Below are 22,118 nucleotides of genomic sequence, written 5' to 3'. Positions count from 1 at the left end.
TTTTTAAAACTAACTCTAATTCATTGAAACTTTGTAATTTAAAAAATAAATGTTAATATCTGTAGTAATAAATATTATAATTATATTAAATAAAATTCATTTTTAATGTCGTTTTTTGGAACAACAAAAATTAAATTCAATTATTTCACAAATTTTTATGTATTTTCGAGAGACTCATTTTAATTTTAATTATTTTTTTTAATTTTGCTTAAAATAATTTATTTAACATACTGTTATCGAGTTTTATCTTTTTCGAGGAGTTACCAGGCTGTTCATTTTTGTAATTTAGATGCTTTTTATTGATATCGAATTTGTTTTCGAAATCCTCAAGAAGTGCCTTTCCTTCATCTTTCACATTTATCTTTGTCTTGACTTTTACTTCTGTTTTTTTAAAAGGTTTATTTTTTTCTTCTTCTTCAGAGCCACTTATTAAAATGTCTATAAATTTAAAGACAAAAATATTTTCTAAAAGTGAGTTTAATATTTGTCCATTTTTAATATTGGTTATAATAAATTTTTTAATTAATTTATTCAATTCACTATAAATAGAATTACTTATGCTGCTTAGGATTGTCAATTTATTTTGCGACATTTTTTATTTAATAAATATAGTACAAAATAAAACAAAATTAGACAAGTGCGAGTTACGCACTCCTTTGATACTGAGGGTTCCTTATACACGTAAAGGACTTCTTTAAAATACATATTTCATTTGTATATTATTTACACTTTTTGAAAATTGTTCTATAAACTACACATAAAATAACTTAATTTTAAAAAATTTGAGCCATCTGCATAAAAAAATGTAAGCACGGATGAGGGATAAAAGTAAATCTTTTTAGTTTTCTTAATTTCGAGTTTTTTTAATAAAATCATGAAGTAAATCAATTTTAATCAGGTTTGCTATATTTTTTCCTTAACTTTGCATGTGAAAATACATGAGAATGCATATTTTGTGATCTCTAGATCAAAATGTATAAAAACGGAATAAAAGATACATGATTTTGGAAAATTTTTTAAAAAATTTTTAACAGTCTTCTTCAAAGGAGTGAATCCTAATTTCTCATTGTATATTTAAATTTAAAAATTATTATTGTTTACCATCTGACATATTGAAGTTTAAAGAACTATTTTCTTCTAACAAAGCTTCCAATTTCTCAGAAGCAAATTTTTCTTCCTCGCTTTCAAATTCAACTTCATCTAACTCATTCGATGAATCATCAAAATCCATTTCACTTACATCATCCTCAATCTTTTCAATTATTTTATTCCCTTCTTTGCTCACTTCATTACTTTTACTTTCGAGACTCTCCTTTTTCTTTATATTTTCCTAATTTGCATTTAATTTTATTAATAACGAGTGACAAGTATTCCTTTTTTAAGTATTTTTCATCAATGAATATTATTATTAATCTTGATGTAAATAGTACACATTTTTAATAAAATTATTTTTAATATATATAATATTTTAACTTATTTACATTAAAATTTTAATAAACAAAATAAAAAAATTTATAAACCCATATGTAGGTTTATAAATGAAAGGGTGAAAAGGTATGAAATGGTCCCATTTTGGGACTATTAAACTTATCTTTAGGGGGAATTCTTGGCAAAATTTGGAAAATTTTAAGCGGTATTGAAACCCTCTAAGTAAAAAAACCTTGGAGTTACAGCATTTCAAATTTTAGAATGCCAAAAACCACATTTTGAGAAAAACAAAATTAAAGATTGAAGTACTCGGTTTCTCGGTTATTTCTGGCAAGTTACTCAGGTTACAACTTTTTTGAGTCGAAAACACTTTTCTGATAATAAACCGAGTAATAAACCAATAGGTTTTAAATTTTGTTTACTTCGGGCTTTGAAAACGATAATAAACGTACAAAGTAGGACCTTTTCATGCGGACGTCGACATATAAAAAATTTTTTTGTGTTTAATCAACGTGTAATTTACAGGGTTCTAAAAGGGAAATAATACCATTTTTCCGTCAAATACATCTTTTCTTGTCATCTTTCCAAAACCTCCTTCTGCAACATTGGCACCGAATTTTAGTTTTGGGAGAAATTCTTTGATTAAAAGTTCTTCCAACGGTGATAGTTTTTTTCGGCTTTAATCCTTCCTCCTCCTGTTTTGTTATTTCATCGACTTTTTGAATCGTGTATGTTTTCCAGTCATTCCATGACTATTTTTCGAAAGTAATTAATAGTTTTATTATAATATTCATAAATTTTTTTATTTTATTTTTTTTGTCTTTTTAATTTTTTTAGACTAAAATTTATTTGTTTTTGAGTATGAAATTTTCTTCTATTTGAAGGCTATATTTAAACTATTTTAACTATTTTAACAAATTTTATAGGAAGTTTTTAAAAATTTCTTATTAAACTTTTACAGTGTAAAAATATAGAAATGTACTATAAGTTTCACTGGGCAAGATTTTCCACTACTTAAAAATTTCAAAAAAAAATTTTTTTAGGGCTTCTAAATCAGGAGACTCTCTTAACAAATATGGAAATTTTCTGAGGTCCCTAATTGAGGTTTTTGTTCGGATTTTAAAGTAGATAAACTTCATCATTAAGACTTTTAAGTATATAAAATATTTGAGGGTGTAAAAAAATTTTAAATATACGTTTTTAAAATGTAAATTTATGAAATTCATGAGGGTAATATTTTAAGTTACATGCAATATTCAAACAAAAGTCTGAGATTTTTAAGGACATAGAAAGCGATTGTAAAAATACTATTTAAACAAAAATACTGTCGATCGCACGCCACTTGATTTCGTGCCCGCTGAAGGCTGGTTCGAAAGCTGGTATAAAAAAATATCTAAAAATTAATAAGAATTTATTACAAAAAAGGGAAAATTTGAATTTTATGTAAAATAAAATAATGATTAATTTTATAAATTCAGATAAACGGTTTGTTCTTTATTTAGTTTATAACTTTTTTCACTAAAATAAATAAAAAACTAAATTAAAGAAAATATTATAAAAAGAAATTGAAGAAATCATCTTCTATCGGAAAACATAATGTTCATGAAATGGACATAGACTTATTTTAAAAAGAGCAAATGGATTAATAAAAAAAATTAAATATAATACGAATAAAAAATAAAGACTGTAAAATAAATAAATTTTCGATTTGGGTTAGGTTTTTATAAAAATTACGATCAATATTTACTTTTTTCCACGCATCGCTTGATTTCTCTACTCCACCTACTACAGCATTTAATACTCCAGCAAGTTTTTTCCACAAATTTTCCACCATTTTTGAATAATTAGTTAATATTTTTTTATTTAATCTAAATATTATAATTTTTATTTATTTTACTTTTTGTGAAAAAATTTATTAATCATTTTAGTAGATTGAAAAGTGAATAATTAAATGAAATTTTTTTTAAACTGCATTTTAAATACATAATTTTAATTCCGCATTTTATTTACAATTATAAATCTAAACCCTATTGAAAAAAACACGTATAATTGTACGTATAATAATACGTATAATTATACGTATTATTATACGTGTTTTTTTTCAATAGGGAAAGTACCTTCTTTCCCTTATAATCGCTTGCATGTTTCACTTTTCCGGAAGCAAGATCTTTATTTATCATCATGAAATTCAACATGACTTTTCTTTGAGTCGTACTGCACTTTGTCAATCCCATTTTTAAGAGATGACTTTTTTTAATATACCAACAGACTTAGATTTTTTCAAGATGTCAGTTTAAGACAGAAAATGTCAATTACGCAATTACTAACTGCCCAGACAGCACCGTTTTTCGCAGGGAGTTCGCGGGGAGTTCCCCGTGTTAAGTTCGGAAACTAAGTTGGAGAGCTTCAGGGGAAGTTCAGGCGAGCTCTATATGTCCTCGGTTTTATAACTCGCGGTGCGAAGTTCAGGATAGTTATCCGATTAAGTTTGCCGAAAAATTGTGGATAAAAGTTTAGGAAATATTAAATTTTGAGTTTTACAGAAATTTGCTTTGTGAATTTCTTTAAAACTATCTCCGGAAAGTACTCTAAATAAGATATATAGGCAAATTTCCTGTAAAATTAAAATACAAGTTTTCAGTGAATTTTATAAGGTGAGTTTATTATAAATGTTTTATAATATTTATTAAATAAAAGTAAAATTAAAAAAATTTATTTTTCCCTTATTGCGCTTTCTTTTATTTTTCCCCAACATTAACGGCGCAATTTTCGGAAATAAATTTGGAGGAGCTGGGGATTGAACCCGGACGCGCAACACAACAGCCAAGAACCCTAACCACTAACCTAACCAACAACCTGAAGGTGGGTAACTTTCGGGTCTTTATAAGCTGCAAGCCTTGTCGTGATCAGTTGACACGAATGGCGGGAAAATTTAAAAATGTTTTCAACGAAATATTTTTAAATTCTATTATTAAATTAGTGTCATAATTAAAAGGGCATTGAAATAATATTGCAATGTTAATATTAATATTATTTGTGAAACTAGCAGCTATATAAAAGGATTTAAGGTAATTCTTTAAAAATGAAATTTATTAAATACTGAATCTCGTTATAAAAAATTCTGGACTTGTCAAAGGGTATAGGGGGTTAAGGATACAAAAATTGCCGTTGCAGGTATTCTGTTCAAATTGACACCATATATTGCTACCCCTGTGAATATAAAATTCTGCAAGTATGAACCCATAATTCGAATTTTTGGGGGAGTTATGGTGGGGGAAAGGAAAATAAAGAAATCCATTTTTCTCGAAAACTACTGAACCGATTTTAATGAGCTTTGAATATGTTATACATGTCGCTAAGACAATTCTAAAAAAAAAATCTCAAAATTTTTTTTTGAAAAAAAGTCAAAAAAAATTAATTTTGAAATTTTCAAAAATTTTTTTTGGGGTGATTTTTTGAAGTGACCACTTTAATTTTTTTTTTAAAAGTTACCTTATAATATCCCCTTTAACATATATTTTTTTCAGATTTTTAAAAAATGTAGTTTTTGAATAATTTAACGAAAACCATCGTCGCGCTACATGACGCAGCGCGCACAGTGTGCTGATGCAGTATACGGGTGTTCCAAAAGTATGGAAACTTTCAAATATCTCGAAAAGTACGAATTTTTGTAAAAAATGTTCAAGACAAAAGTTGTTCCAAACAAAAAGATGTACATCTTTGAAACCAAAAAATTGGGCCCGGAGCCCAATGTTGGGCCCTACAAGGAAAAAGTGGTTTTCTTAAATGAGACCACTAATTTTCAGTATCAAATTCGTAATCCCCATGAAATTCTGCGTTCAAACATGTGGTATAAGTGCCCAAAATATTGGGCCCAATCCAAGATATTGGGTCCAAAATTTATCAACAGATAAATAAATTTTAGAAAATCGCATCTTGGAGGGATTTTGAGATCACAGGATTAGAAATTGTGCATAGAGCCCAATGTAAGATTCCGCCGCCCAATGTGAGGCCCACGGTAAAAAAAATTAGTTGTCTTGAATAAAACCCATTAATTTTCAGTATCCAATTCGTAATCCCCATGAATTTCTTGGGTTAGACTTGTAGTAAAAATGACAAAAATATTGGGCCCAATGTCTGGGATTAGGCCCAACATTTTTCGTTAAATAAATAAATTTAAAAAATCGCATCTTGGAGGGATTTTGAGATCACAGGATTAGAAATTCGAAGCTAATTTTCAAATTGTACACAAAGCCCAATGTAAGATACCGCGGCCCAATGTGAGGCCCACATTAAAAAAATTAGTTGTTTAAATAAAAGCCACTAATTTTCAGTATCCATTTCAGAATCGTTATGAAATTCTGGGTTTAAACTTGTAGTACAAAAGCCAAAAATTATTGGGCCCAATGTCTGGGATTAGGCCCAACATTTTTCGTTAAATAAATAAATTTATAAAATCGCATCTTTTGTAGTTTTTGGGGTCACAGGATTAAAAATTCAAAGCTACTTTTCAAATTGGGCACAGAGCCCAATGTAAGATTTCGCAGCCCAATGTGAGGCAGTAAAAAAAATAGTTTTCTTCTATTTCGTAATCGTTATGAAATTCTGGGCTTAGACTTGTGGTACAAATTCCAAAAATATTGGGCCCTCACATTGGACTGCAGAATCTTACATCGGGCTCTATGCTCAATTTCTAATCCTGTGATCTCAAAATCCCTCCAAGATGCGATTTTCTAAAATTTATTTATTTGTTGATAAATTTTGGACCCAATATCTCGGATTGGGCCCAATATTTTGGGCACTTATACCACATGTTTGAACGCAGAATTTCATGGGGATTACGAATTTGATACTGAAAATTAGTGGTCTCATTTAAGAAAACCACTTTTTTCATTGTAGGGCCCAACATTGGGCTCCGGGCCCAATTTTTTGGTTTCAAAGATGTACATCTTTTTGTTTGGAACAACTTTTGTCTTGAACATTTTTTACAAAAATTCGTACTTTTCGAGATATTTGAAAGTTTCCATACTTTTGGAACACCCGTATACTGCATCAGCACACTGTGCGCGCTGCGTCATGTAGCGCGACGATGGTTTTCGTTAAATTATTCAAAAACTACATTTTTTAAAAATCTGAAAAAAATATATGTTAAAGGGGATATTATAAGGTAACTTTTAAAAAAAATTAAAGTGGTCACTTCAAAAAATCACCCCAAAAAAAATTTTTGAAAATTTCAAAATTAATTTTTTTTGACTTTTTTTCAAAAAAAAATTTTGAGATTTTTTTTTAGAATTGTCTTAGCGACATGTATAACATATTCAAAGCTCATTAAAATCGGTTCAGTAGTTTTCGAGAAAAATGGATTTCTTTATTTTCCTTTCCCCCCACCATAACTCCCCCAAAAATTCGAATTATGGGTTCATACTTGCAGAATTTTATATTCACAGGGGTAGCAATATATGGTGTCAATTTGAACAGAATACCTGCAACGGCAATTTTTGTATCCTTAACCCCCTATACCCTTTTTATTAAATTATTATTCAATTAAAAGTAACATAATTAGAAAAACTTTTTGAACATTTATCAACGTATGTTTATGGCTTTTATCATTAATTAATTAATTAAATTTACCGAGATGTATGGTGGACATTTAAATCGTCAATTTGTAATTTGATAAATTAATTTAAAAATTAAAGTATCTGCATTTTATAATAAATATTTATAATTATTTGTCAATAATAATATAAATTATTTATAATAATTGTAAATAAATTTCTTGCATTCTTTAAATCAAAATTTTTTATACAACGCAATGTTTTTTCATATTTTTTATAATAAAGAAACTTATTATTAATTTTTATATCTATAAATTAATTAAAAATCGTAATTAGCTACGATTATTTCATTTATATTTTTAACTATTTAATATTATTTAAGTATTAATATTTAATATATTATTATTTAATAAATATTTACCTATTGAGCAATGTTGTGAATTGACCAGGGAAAAACAGGAAAAAGCTTTATTGCTGGATTTTAAGACGGTTACGTGAAAAACTTGTCTTTTTTCAAAATTCGATAAAGACATAATTTTTATTTAAGACTTTTAGAAAATTGTAAAAACAATTGTATTTCCAAAACGGTTCACAGTTATTTGAAAAAACAATTATCCCACAACACTAGATTTTAATACTTTTTTTTAAATCTAATAAAAGTGACTGGATGAGTTAAATCCTTCTATAATTATATATCTGCTATATTGGAGGCTGAAAGGAGGTTTTATTTATAAACAAATAAATAAATTGATCAATCAATTTAATTATAGAAGGATTTAACTTTATTATAAAAAATATGAAAAAACATTGCGTTGTATAAAAAATTTTGATTTAAAGAATGCAAGAAATTTATTTACAATTATTATAAATAATTTATATTATTATTGACAAATAATTATAAATATTTATTATAAAATGCAGATACTTTAATTTTTAAATTAATTTATCAAATTACAAATTGACGATTTAAATGTCCACCATACATCTCGGTAAATTTAATTAATTAATTAATGATAAAAGCCATAAACATACGTTGATAAATGTTCAAAAAGTTTTTCTAATTATGTTACTTTTAATTGAATAATAATTTAATAAAAATTTGACAAGTCCAGAATTTTTTATAACGAGATTCAGTATTTAATAAATTTCATTTTTAAAGAATTACCTTAAATCGTTTTATATAGCTGCTAGTTTCACAAATAATATTAATATTAACATTGCAATATTATTTCAATGCCCTTTTAATTATGACACTAATTTAATAATAGAATTGAAAAATATTTCGTTGAAAACATTTTTAAATTTTCCCGCCATTCGTGTCAACTGATCACGACAAGGCTTGCAGCTTATAAAGACCTGAAAGTTACCCACCTTCAGGTTGTTGGTTAGGTTAGTGGTTAGGGTTCTTGGCTGTTGTGTTGCGCGTCTGGGTTCAATCCCCAGCTCCTCCAAATTTATTTCCGAAAATTGCGCCGTTAATGTTGGGGAAAAATAAAAGAAAGCGCAATAAGGGAAAAATAAATTTTTTTAATTTTACTCTTATTTAATAAATATTATAAAACATTTATAATAAACTCACCTTATAAAATTCACTGAAAACTTGTATTTTAATTTTACAGGAAATTTGCCTATATATCTTATTTAGAGTACTTTCCGGAGATAGTTTTAAAGAAATTCACAAAGCAAATTTCTGTAAAACTCAAAATTTAATATTTCCTAAACTTTTATCCACAATTTTTCGGCAAACTTAATCGGATAACTATCCTGAACTTCGCACCGCGAGTTCTAAAACCGAGGACATATAGAGCTCGCCTGAACTTCCCCTGAAGCTCCCCAACTTAGTTTCCGAACTTAACACGGGGAACTCCCCGCGAACTCCCTGCGAAAAACAGTGCTGTCTGGGTGTAATGAATGTAATTGAAAGAAAAAAATAACAATTGAACAATTCTTTTCAATTGAAGGTAAATATTTTTTAAATAATATTTAATTTAAAATAACTTTTAAAATGAATATTTTTTCCAGTGAAACTAATAATATTCTTCCTAAATATAAACTTATGTAAAAAATATTTGTCACATATAATTTTTTTAGTCACAAAAATTGCTCACTTTAATTATTTACCTATAATTTATTTATATTTTTTCTTGATACTTTACCTATCAAAAATCCATTCTCATATTTTTAATGAATTATTTAAAAAATATTTAATTTTTTTTTAAAAAGGGTTAATCTTTAAAAAATGTTTTTGAAACAAAATCATTTTGTTAAAAAACTCTGGTTGCAGTAACCAAATTTTGCATAACTCAAAAAAAGTAATAATTTTTCTCCATCAAAAATTTCATTAGACCAATAAAATATTTTTTGAGATAACCAATTATTATTAAATAAAATCTTTTATCCAAAAATATTCTTTGCCTAAACTCCTACAAAATTATTTTATTTGTTTAACCAAATTTTTATTTTTTTAAATAAATATTTAAAAAAAATAAAGAAATCTAATATTTTTTCAAAAATCTATTTTTTATATACACGTGATTTAATTTCATTCTATTAGAAAAATGTTTGTTTTTCCGGCATTAAATATAAATTTTTAAAAAATATTGATAATTTTTTTTTTTACCTGACTGAGACAAAAATTTTTAAATAATTTTTTTTGACGTACGTTTTTTTTAATATTTGTGTATTTTAATAAAAAGTAAAAATTTGAAAAAAACACTTATTAGTTTAATAATTTCTTGGTTAATATGTAAAACAATATTTTATAAGTTTGCTTTAATTGAAACAAAACATTAAAAGAAATTTACAATTGAATTGAATTTTTACAATTTCAGAGACAAAAAATAAGTAAAAGTTTGCGCATAATATTGAAAATATAAAATACTTAACTTGGGAGTATAGTAAAATTTTTCTCTTGTAAAGAAGACACAATTGAAAAATCAAAAAAAAGATTATAAATAATATAACTTTAAAAAATAAAAAATTTTAAATATAAATGAAAATATACAAATAACAACTTTAGGCTAAATATTAACATTTTATTCTTAAAGAATACATTTAGAAAAAATCCATAACATGAAATAAAATAGTGATTCAAACAAAAGTTTCATGTGAGGATTTATGTTTAATATATAATTTATGTTTTGGAAAAATTGTCGTTAATTTTATTGAGAATGTTGAGTTGGACTTTATCTTTCTTTTTTTGATATTCCAAAGCCTCGGACATAATTTTTATTTTCTTTTGCTTTAATGCAATCACGCATCTTTGATAATCATTTAATTTGTCAGCGCTGAAAAATTTAGTCCCTGGTTTTCTCTTTCCTGTATAGTAAATGTATTTTTTAGTTAATTCAAGTAAATTAGTTTACTAAATTAATAGTTAAATTGATAGTTAAATGAAATTTACTGTGTAATATTAGGACTAATTTAATAAACATTTAAGAGAAATATATATTAGCTACATTTCCCGAAAAGAATTTCGATTAATTAAAAAAGACAACTTTTTAAACGTAAAAAAATAATAAAAAATCATTTCAAATATAATAGACAAAGAGCAAACCTCTATGAAATAAAAAATTTTAATTATATTATAAATACTTAGTCTATAACATATACACTATTATAAGAAAATAAACATTTGAGTCGCCGGAAAGTAAAACCACACATAAAATTCTGACGGCCATGTTAATTCAATGGGAGTCAGAAGTTTATATGTTGTTTTACTTTCCGGCGACTTATTTATATAATCATTTGTATAAAGTTGAATTGATAAAGTAGAATTTTTGAAGACAAAAGATCTCAAAAAATGAACAAAATGATTTTATTTTTATAATCAAAAATATTTAAATAAATTAGAAAGTAAAAAATTATGACACATAAAATTGAAATAATAGTTATGTATTAAAAAATAAGATATTAAATTTAAACTCTTAGAAAAGAATTTAAAAATTTATGAATACAACTATTCGAAAAAATTATTAATAATAATCAGATAAATAAAATAATGATAGTATCAGAATTTACTTTGAATAGAATCATTTTTTGGCGGTTCTGATGGTTTCTGTTGGCTAACAATTAATCCGAATTCTTTAAACAATGCAGCGTCAGGAGTTTGTTTTCCTCCATCGTGGTTATTTTCATTTAATTTATCACAATCGTCCTCGATAATAATAACGTCATCTTCTTCAAAGAAGGTATTTTAAAAAGTAAATAAATTATTATCATACAATAAAAGTAAAAAAATGAAAAAGTATTTTTAATAATACATTGTGTAATTAGTGGTAAAAATGAGCGATTTCACGGGTGTGAAGTTGGTGCTAGAACATATTCAAACCAGCAGTCACAATGAAATCATTTTTTACCACGAGTTGCTTATAATGTCCTTCCCAACGCCTTGCGAGGAAAGTCTTTTTCCTATATTTTCTATAATTTTAATTAAACGTGTTATTATTGTTTTACACAAAATGTATGAGTAGAAGATCTCAAAAATGTGAATGATGTCATGAGATTCATTTTTGCCACACTAAAATATATTTTCCACACGATAAATTTACTTTTACCACTGTTTTCAAAATCAGAAGGGAATCTTTTGTCGCACTTTTTCAACATGAAAAGTAGTACTTTCAGAGCAAGTGTGGAGGATATAATATTATAATACCTTCAGATTCCGAAGTATTAAATTCTTGATCCATCTTATCTGCTTTAGTACAACTTTCAGTCTGCATAAAATTAATTTTTAAATAAATGAGTGTAATCATTCAAATTTTTCTTTTTGAAAATTGAATAAAAACTATACAATTTTTAATTTAACTGACAAAATTATTTTTTAGAAAAATTATAAAAATTTTAAAACACAATTTTTAATGTTAAAACCGTGACTTACACTCGGATTTTTTGCCACTGTCGTACTGCTCTTTTTACCTATAATAGCGCTATTGTTTGGCATCAATTGGTTTAACGCTTTTAGTTCCCATTCTTTTGCGGGAGGAAGAACTAAATCGCTGCCAATATTAATAACAGTATTAATTTTAATTTATTAAATCATATATTACATATTATATACATATAACATAAATATAATATTTAATATATAATAAATTATATAAAAGAATTAAATTAATAATAATAGTAATAGCAAATTATATGTGGTTCATTCCATTACATTTCACCTAAAGTCGTTGCGGACTAATTTTTAAAAAAGCTGATACTTTCAGAAATGATTCTTTACGATATTTAGGAAACGAAATAAAAAGAATTAAGTTAAAATTTTTATTATTTATCTTAAAATATGTATTTAAAGTCGACAAAGTGCGGAAAAATGTCACCTTTTTAGCATTTAGAAACTGTTTTTAAAAACATAGAAAAATTGTTAAAAGTGTAAAAAAATTATTGTTCTTGTTAAGAATCGATTAATTATCTATTTTTTAATGATTAATTCTTTTTATTTTGTTTCCTAAATACCATAAAGAATTATTTCTGAAAGTATCAGCTGTTTTAAACATTAGGCCGCAACGACTTTAGGTGAAATGTAATGGAATGACCCATGTATATTAGTTTAAACAGTACTTTTGCTCTTTTGACAGAAGCAGTATTAATTGCTCATCTAAAACTCCATAATCTATTGCAATTGGGGATCCACCTCCTGTTGCATCACGATTTTTTTTCTCATCCCTCATTTTTATTCTTACGTCGCTTTTCCACTTGTTCCAAATCTAAATTTATATTATATTATATGAACTTATTAAATTTTGTTTTGATAAACATTAGTTTTTTTGGTACTTAATAAGTAAAAATTTTAATAAATTTTATAAAAATTGAATATAACCATTTTATTAAAACTCAAATAACATGTTTTATTCCTATTCCAGCAACAATCCGAAGGAATATTATAAGAAAATTAAATTAATTTTTTAATTAATTAAATTAATTCTATAATCCATTTATTTTAAATTCGTCAAAAGTTAATAAATTATTTATTTTGTTTATTTATTTAGTTATTTATCATCATTATTATTATTTTTATATTGTTCTCCAATATTCCAATAGAATATTTCGTGCTATTTAGGACTGTTTATTATAATTTGTAAAAAATCCATATTTTTAAGAAAATAAATTGATAATTGAATGATATTTTAAATATTTATATATAATATAATTAAATAGAACAAGAAGTAGGTTCCTCCTATATAAAAGAAGTAAATTGATATCTCATAAAGAAAGAATTGTGTGTATATGTGACCGCATCTGAGAAAGCGGTACTTACGACCAAAAAAATTTTGTCTTAAAAATGATAGTATTGAATTTTTCAGACTCTAAGAAAACGACATTAAAAAAAAATTCTTTTTCTTTGACTGCAAGCACCGTTTTCTCAGACGCGGTTGCATATGCTATAAACACTTTGGAATAGTTTAATCAATGAGACTTAAAAAAACTTTCCAAAATGAAAGAAAATATAGATAAATTTTTTTAATAAATTTTTCAAAGTCATGGATAAAAAAAGATTTTTAAAATTTTTTGAATGCAAAAAATAATTTGATAATCTAGTTAGATGTAATTTTACTTTATGTCAATGTGTAAGATTTTTTTAAGAAAAAAATTCGTCTCTACAGCTCTTTTTGAATTTGAGATATTTATGAAAGATTAATGTTAACACTCAAACGGAATAACATTCACTAAAAATGTGAGTTTTTTATTCCCTACATCGAAAAATATAAAGATACGTAAAAAAATCACATTCTAAACAAATTTGTCAAAAAATAAATTATTTTTGATAAAATATTAAAAAATTTTCCTACTGGTATAATTTTAGCAGTAAAAGAAACAAAATATTACCTTCATCCATGATTCTGAGGTATTGATTTGTCCCTTCATATCCATATTTAACAATGTGGTTAAAACGTGCCACAATTTCTTCTATATAAAAAAATTAGTTACTTTTTAAATTTTAATAAATTATTAATATTTTAATGCAAATTAAAAAAATCTATTATATTATTATGTTTAACATTTTTAATTTAAATTAATTATATTGTAAGAGCTGATTTTACATTTATATTAATAATTGTAATTTATCGCAAAAAAGGCTAATAAATTTGTTCATGTTTTTCTTTTCCTGTATAGCTAATAGAAGTATCAACTAAAAGCAAATTTTAAATAGAGCTTTTTATTTTTTGAATATGATATTTACCTACATGTTTTACTAACTTCATTGTGCAAAATTAATAGTTTTAAAGAAAGTAATTGAATAATTATGAGAACGCAATTTTAATGTTTTTTATAATAAACTTAAAAAGTACTATTGTCAACTATATTAAGCGTAACTTTAATATCGTATAAAATATTTTATGAAAAAATAGTTATTTAAGTTTTTGCACATATATAAATAGGAATAATAAAAATAAAAACTTTTAATTCGCTTAAAAACATTTGTTCATATTTTTTTATTTGGAAATTTTCTTATTGCAAAATTGTTTAGAATTAAGACAAAAATTATCTTTTAGAACACTCTCATAAATTTTATATTTAAGACAAGATACAAAAATTAAATGTAATTATTTAAAACATTAATCTTATAAAATTAATCTTTTAATTAATCTTTTAATTATCTTTTAATTATCTAATTAATTAATCTTATAAAATAAGTTCAATAGATAAATAATATTTTTTTTCAAAAAAAATGTTTAGAAAAGTGTAAGTTAATTTTTTTAAATTGAATAATATGTTTTTTTGTGTAAGATTTGTTAATTATAATTTTTTATTCCTAAATGAAATTTTTTAATGTTTTTCTGAATGTACCTGATTTGAAACACTGATTTTTCCCTTTTCACTAAATGCAAAAATCCGATTTTTGGCCATAAATCGCAGCATAATTTCACGTTGCAAATTCGACATATCGCGTGACATTTCTTTTATTGAAAATGTAGATGAACTAAAATGTTAAATGAATTAATTGTTGTAGATATTCTATTTCCAAATATAAAAATGAAAAATGAATTTTATATTTAATTATAATACGCACTTAATATGTTTTATTGATTCAGAAGACAATGATTACGAGAACTGTCATTATATCCCAAAAACAATTGCTGATATTTGAATTGCATATTTATAACTTCACATTGTTCGTTACAAACGACTGTTTTTAATTTAAAGAATTTGAGCTAAAACATTTTTTTTTAATTCAGATATTTTAAGTTTCATTTTTTTTGTGTCATCACGTCAATTTTTATTTAAAATATCAAGGAAAAGTATCAACTGATATTAAAAAAAATGGAATATATTATTTTACTTCGAGAAATGGAACGTCAAAACGAAAGGGAAAAACGTAATTTAAAACTCCTTCGAAGAAGATTACGAGACGAAAGTAATCAATTTGAAATTCCAGAAAATGAATTTCGAAATGTATACCGGTAAAAAAATTAAATTACAAAGTTTTGTTGCTATAATAATTGTTTAATTAATTCATTAATTAATATAACCTTGATAATTTTTACATGTTGTTTTTTATTGTATTTTTTATGTCTCCTTTTAAATAAATAAATGTGTACTTCTATTTAAATTGTTATCTATATTTGAAACTGAAATATTATTCTAATTATTTCTATATTTAGTTTATCGAGAATTGCAGTTCGTGATTTGGTTAAAGAGTTAAGACCATTTATGCCAGAAGGACAAAGAATAAGTGTAATTCCAATTCATTTGCAGGTTTAAAAATATATTTTATTTAGGAACAATTTTGAAAATATATTGAAATTATTTCCACAAAGGTTCGAATATTCGAAAAAAAATATTCAAAAAAAAAAATTCGAAAATTCAAAATGTTTGAGAGGGAGCAAAACCTTACTGGTGAGGAAATAGGTCTGTTATCAAAAATTCACAGTGAAATAAAACCTCGGAAAGTTTACACAAAAAAAACAACACTTTATTGCTGATCAGCGAACACACAATATTTACACTTAAGAAGGTGAGAATTTCCTTAGAGTTTCTAGAATTGTCTTGGTTTTCTCAGCTGGCGGCAATGCCGGTCTGAGCACGTTTTCGACGCACGTGAGATTAACCTTTGATTTCGCGACCGATAATTGTGTGAGAGACAACCCGAGTGATAAAATACCTTGTTATAAAATTGAGCTTGATAAATAAACTAAAGTTAAGTGATTATTAACTTAGAAAATGAACAGATTAATGCCTTGAGATAGATGAGATCTAACCTCTAGAGATATCTGGTGAGTACTAAAATTTAAAGAGATGCGCGGAACGACGACGCCGTGACATGTTAGCGCCCTCGCGTGTTAACTTGATGCGTACATTCAAATTATCGCGCACAACACCAAATTTCACAATATTCAATTCACTCAGAATTGAACATACTCCCCCCATCGGCAACGGAGTTGACGATCCATTTAGGTTGAGTTATGTCCTTGAGAGCTTCTTCCGTCGAGATAGGGAGCACAGCCAACTTGGTGATTGGTCGTTTGAGATGTGTCGTTGCAGTTTTAATTGAAACGACTCTGGTGAGACCGTCCTTGCCAGGGTATAATGCAGTGACCCTAGCTAAAGGCCATTTTGAGGGAGGGAACCTTTCGTCAGTGAGGAGAACTAGAGAACCAACCTTGATTTGATGTGTTGGATGATGCCACTTGGAGATAGCGAGTTGTTGTTGAAGATAACAGGTGGACCACTTCGCCCAGAAAAATTGAGCTTGTTGTTGAATCAATTTCCACCTTGTTAACCTTGAAGTTTTCAGGTCCAAGAGGGATGGTTCCGGTATTGATGTGAGTGGTTCCCCGATGAGAAAATGTCCTGGTGTGAGAACTGACAAGTCGTCAGGGTCCTCTGTAAGAGGTTCCAATGGTCGGGAGTTGAGAACCGCTTCGATTTGCGTAAGAAGAGTCGTAAATTCCTCGTACGTCAAAATCGTCTCGCCGATCGTCCTTCTGAGATGATACTTGATTGATTTCACGGCAGCTTCCCATTTTCCACCCATGTGTGGAGCTGCTGGAGGGTTGAATTTCCAGGAGGTGCCGTCCTTGATCAGTAGTTGAGAGAGTTCCTTGGCTTCTTGAGATCCGTCCTTGAAGAGTTGCTTGAGAGTAGTGTCCGCGCCGATGAAGTTGGTACCACAATCACTGTAGAGTGTTTGACAAATACCTCTCCTTGAGACAAATCGGCGGTAGGCTGCGAGAAATCCGTTGGTGGAATAATCCGTCACTACCTCGAGATGCAGAGCCGATGATGAGAAGCACACAAAGAGACAAATCCATCCCTTTTTCGTTTTAGCTCCACGACCTGTCCAGGATTTGAGGGTGATTGGACCGGCGTAGTCAACCCCAGAAGTGAGAAATGGCCTTGAAGGGGTGATTCTTTCCAAAGGTAGTTGACCCATGAGTTGTTGAGCACGAATTCCTCTTTGTCGAGCACAAGGAATGCACTTGAGAATGAATGACCTTACTGGTTGTCTTCCTCCGATGATCCAGTAGGAATTCCTTAGATGAGTCAAGGTGAGTTGAGTTCCTCCGTGAAGAGTCCTTGAATGAGCATCCGCTATCAGAAGTCGAGTGAGGGGAGAATCCTTGGGTAGAATAGCAGGATGTTTGCTTTCGTGATCCAAACTTGAGTGTTTGAGTCGACCTCCGACTCTGAGAATACCTTGATGATCGATGAATGGATTGAGTTTGGAAAGCGGATGAGACCTTGAGAATTTTGTGCCTCGATTGAGATCCTTGATGTCTGCTGAGAAGTAGGCCACTTGAATATTCTTGATCCAGAATGTCCTTGCAAGATCGAGATCCTTGAGTCCGATTGGGTTGGCCAGAGAAGAGTTGGAAATCCTTTTGAGAATAGCGAGAAATCTGAGGCAAATTGAGGTGATTTTTAACAATGAGTGCAGATCTGAGTATTGATGAATCAGATCCCACAATTGGGGGTGAGAGGTGGTAACAGTAAATGTTAATCCTGGTCTTTCTTCGACTTGAGCTGATGAATCCGACCTTGAGGTTGATGAGGGCCAGTTTTCCTTGATGTCCTTGAGCCATGGTGGACCATTCCACCAGAAGTGATGTTGAGAGAGTTGTTGAATTGATAGGCCCCTTGATGCACAGTCAGCAGGATTTTCTTTTCCTTTGATGAATCTCCATTGACCTTGAGGGACGAGGTCATGGATCGAAGATACCCTGTTGTGTACAAATTCCTTCCAACGAGAGGGGTGGCTGTTGATCCAAGTGAGGGCTACCGATGAGTCTGTCCACAGGAATACTGGAACTTGACATAATTCCAGGGTCCGTTGAACGTAGTTCACAAGTCGTGCCAAGAGTTGAGCAGCCGAGAGTTCCAACCTTGGAATGGTTAGACGTTTGAGGGGAGCAACCTTGGTTTTGGCACAAACAAATGTAACTTTTGATTCTTGGTTTGGTTCCGAGGTTTTGAGAAAAACAACAGCTGCCATTGCGAGTTGTGATGCGTCCGAGAATCCATGAATTTCCGTAGTTGAGGTTGATGTGAGATTGAGCCATCGAGGGATTGAGATCGCGGGGAGTTGAGCTAGCTCTTCCTTGAATTTGATCCACCTTGAAGATAGTTTCTCAGATAAAGGGTCGTCCCAACCCAATTTCTCAAGCCACAGTTCCTGCAGCAACATTTTGGCTCGGATGATGACGGGAGAAAGAAATCCTAGGGGATCAAACAATTGAGATACCTCGGATAAGATAGACCTTTTGGATATTCCTTGACCTGGGAGAGATGTTGGCTCAAATGAGAACTTGAATTCATCTGACCTTGGACACCATGAGAGACCGAGAACCTTGGTTTGAGTGTGATCGATTAAGTGGGAATTCAAGTCGCCTTTCCTTGTTACAGCGTCGAAGAAATCGGGGTGATTGCTTTGCCATTTAGCTAGAGGGAATCCGCCAGAGTTGAGAAGATCGATGAGATCCTTGGCTATGTCCTTGAGTTCTGACACCTCATCAGAACCACCGTAGATGTCGTCCATGTATCGACCATTGAGAAGTGCGGGCACAGCCAGAGGAAACCTGTAACCTTCGTCTTGAATGAGTTGTAAAAGTACCCTTACCGCCAAGAATGGTGCAGATTTTGTTCCGTAGGTGACCGTGGTGAGTTGGTAAGAGATTTCCTTGTTGTTTGAATCCACCCAGATGATTCGTTGTAGATCCCAATCGTCCGGATGTACCTTGATTTGTCTGAACATCTTGGTGATGTTCGTAGAAAAGATGTATCGAAATCTTCTTACCCAGAGTAAAATGTCGGAGATGTCCTTTTGAAGTTTTGCACCAGTGTGAAGTATTGAGTTGAGAGAGGCACCGGATGTGGAAGGGCTTGAACCATTGAAAACAACCCTTAATTTTGTTGTGGTACTTTGCTCCCTGAGGATTCCGTGATGAGGTAGATAATAGTTTGTAAGGCTACTATCCCTTGGAGGAGCCTTGACCATGTGTCCATCAGCTTCATATTCCGTAAGAAATGCAAAGTAGCGATCCTTAAGAAGTCCTTGAGTTGAAAATCGTTTGAAGAGCCGATGAAGACACCGTTGAGCCTTGAAGAATGAGTCGCCAAGTTGACTCGGTGATGATGAGATTGGAAGTCGAATGATGTATTTGCCCTTGGAGTCCCTTGAGTAAGTGGCCTTGAAATGCTCCTCGCATTCCAATTCTTGAGTTGTGAGTTGATCCTTTTCCTTGGTAGGTACTTCTTCTTGAGTCCAGAATTTAGTGAGAAGATCTTGAAGATCATCCAGTTGCTGATCCACAATCAGATGATGAGATGAATGTTCCTTGATTGAATTGCCATCGGTTGGTCCCAGAATTACCCAACCAAAGATGGTAAGTTGAGCCATGGGTGTTGAGGAAGGTCCCTTGATGATGTCCGGTTGAATGATTTGAGCATACACGTCCGCTCCAATGATGAGATCAACTTTCATTGGAATGATGTAATCGGGATCGGCAAGAGGGATGTTTTGAAGATGAGACCATTTGAGAGATGGAAGAGTGGTGGTAGGAAGCGTTGACGACAATTTTGAAAGAACGTATGCGTGGAGAGAAATTGATTTTGAGGAATGGATTGATTTGAGAGTGATTGAAACAACTCCTCGAGTGTTACCAGAATTTGTTGCTCCAATGCCGATGATTGAGATGTTTGAGTGATACCTTGTTAGATTGAGATGAGATACCGTTGATTCCGAAATGAAAGAGAGTTCAGATCCGGAATCAATGAGCATACGAACTGGATGAGGAGTACCTTGTTGAGTGATGAGAAGAGCACGTGCAGTGGCGAGGAGAACCACTGGCCTTGAGTGAAATCCTTCGCCGTCGAGCTGCGTCCCACGTCAATTGACCTTGGAGCTGTTTGATGTACTTGTTCCTTGATCTTGATCCTTGTCCTTTGATGGTTGATTAGTATCCTTGTTGATCTTGGGTGCAGTGGATTGATGGATCATGGTGTGATGTTTACCCTCACACTCTTGACACCTTTTTTCACTCCTACACGCACTAGCACTGTGGGGTCCCAAGCAGTTGAAACAAAGGCGTTCCTTGATGACAAATTGCCTTCTTTCGGTAGGCTTCAGATCTCGGAATTTCTCACATCTGACCACGAAATGAGATTTACCGCACATTGAGCATGATGATGATGAACCTTGTTGGCTTGGGGATTGAGTGGATCCAGCGAATGCCCTTTGAGATGATGAGTTACCTTGAGATTTGCCTGATGTTGATGCTTGGTTCTTTGTTGGTTGAGAATAGCTGGAGATACTCTCAAGAGCACGAGCTCGACCAGTGAGGAAATCCTTGAGTTGAGTGTAGGTGGGGGGATCCAGCCTTGATCCGAGTTTGATCTCCCAACCTTCTCGAGTGTGAGTGTCGAGCCGTTTTGAGATGTGATGCACCAAAACTTGGTCCCATTGGTCCACTGGCAAACCGAGAGTTGAGAGGGCGTTTAACGCTTCCGTAGTTGAGGACAAGAGAGTGTTTAAACCTTGCGCGGACTTTGGGGGGATGATAGTGGTTGAGAAGAGCTGTTCCATGTGTCGAGTGATGAGTAACCTTTTGTTGTCGTACCGAGAAACGACAATGTTCCAGGCAGATTCGAAACTGTCATTGGAAACTGAGAGATTTGAGATGAGTTGAGCCGCTTCACCAGTAAGACTAACCTTAAGGTATTGCATCTTCTCCACAGTTGATATCTTTGGGTCATTTGTGACCAAAGAAGAGAAGAGATCCTTGTAGCTATTCCAAGCTGAGTAATCGCCCGAAAAAGTTGGAAGAGGAATTTTGGGGAGCTTCCCTGAAGATCGCACTTCCGATGATGAGGGTGAGTGGGTGAGAGCGGGAGGTTCCGATTTTCGAAGCTTGCACACGTGGTACAGCATCGCGTCCCTTGCCTTGGTGTAAGCTTCAACAAATTGTCCGAAAACATCCTCCTGTACATAAGGGTGTTTAAGAAATTTGGCCGAACTACTGGTGATGAGTTCATCATGAATCTCGCAGAACTCCTCATAATTCTTCTCGAGAATCTGAATCCTTAGTTCCAAAAAATCCGCATTGTCCACAAAAAGTCCTCGTTGTAAATCTGCGAACGTATTTTCCATGATTTTGAGCCTTGTGAACTGAGTTGATACCTTGAGTTCTACCTTGGATGATGGTTTGCGAGCAGAATCGATTTTTGATTGATCGTCATCTGTTACCTTTGAGCTGACACGTGACACGTGATCAGAAGGGACCTTGAGAAGGATCTTAGGTTCAAGATGCACCTTGGAGATTGATTCAGGTGACTTTTCCTTTTTTGATTCGTCCTTGGTGAGATTATCCTTGTCGGTTTTTTCCTTGTCGGGGTTTTCCATGCCATCAAAGAATTCCTCAATTGAATTTTTCTCGTTATTTGACATGATTTAGAGATTTGAAAGAACGAGGGAAAACGAGACCAAATGGAGTTGAGTGGTGTGTAAGCAATAGTGCGACGCGCAACGAGAGCGAGAGAGAAAGGGTGCGTGAAGCCTCGATGCGTGAGCACAGCTGTAACGTGCACCGGTCGTCAGCTGTAGCCGCCGAGCAGAGGGGAGAGAAGCAATATGGCGCTCACTGAAGATTGGTGAGCGGATCCTTGTAGCGCGGCACTGTGACGTTGCGAGAGGAG

General features: G+C 30.7%; 2 protein-coding genes across 2 annotated transcripts; both read right to left on the bottom strand.

Annotated features, from left to right (window-relative positions):
- Positions 1-16,326: 16,326 nt before the first annotated feature.
- Positions 16,327-20,205, bottom strand: LOC127287918 (uncharacterized). Its single transcript, XM_051315071.1, has one exon. It carries the CDS (start codon positions 20,203-20,205, stop codon positions 16,327-16,329), a length of 3,879 nt encoding a protein of 1,292 aa, XP_051171028.1.
- A 108-nt stretch (positions 20,206-20,313) lies between these two features.
- On the bottom strand, positions 20,314-21,870 carry LOC127287917 (uncharacterized). The gene has a single exon (XM_051315070.1). It carries the CDS (start codon positions 21,868-21,870, stop codon positions 20,314-20,316), a length of 1,557 nt encoding a protein of 518 aa, XP_051171027.1.
- Between the last annotated feature and the right edge of the window lie 248 nt (positions 21,871-22,118).

The sequence above is a fragment of the Leptopilina boulardi genome, unplaced genomic scaffold (assembly GCF_019393585.1).
Source record: "Leptopilina boulardi isolate dan_hultmark-lab unplaced genomic scaffold, ZJU_Lbou_2.1 LbouV2_377, whole genome shotgun sequence".
NCBI classification, from domain to species: domain Eukaryota; kingdom Metazoa; phylum Arthropoda; class Insecta; order Hymenoptera; family Figitidae; genus Leptopilina; species Leptopilina boulardi.
The sequence above is the reverse complement of the archived record's forward strand: the minus strand, read 5'-3'. Positions and strand labels throughout refer to the sequence as shown.

Coding starts and splice junctions, on each gene's coding strand:
- LOC127287917 (XM_051315070.1), bottom strand. CDS start 21,870: ATGTCAAATAACGAGAAAAATTCAATTGAGGAATTCTTTGATGGCATG.
- LOC127287918 (XM_051315071.1), bottom strand. CDS start 20,205: ATGCTCATTGATTCCGGATCTGAACTCTCTTTCATTTCGGAATCAACG.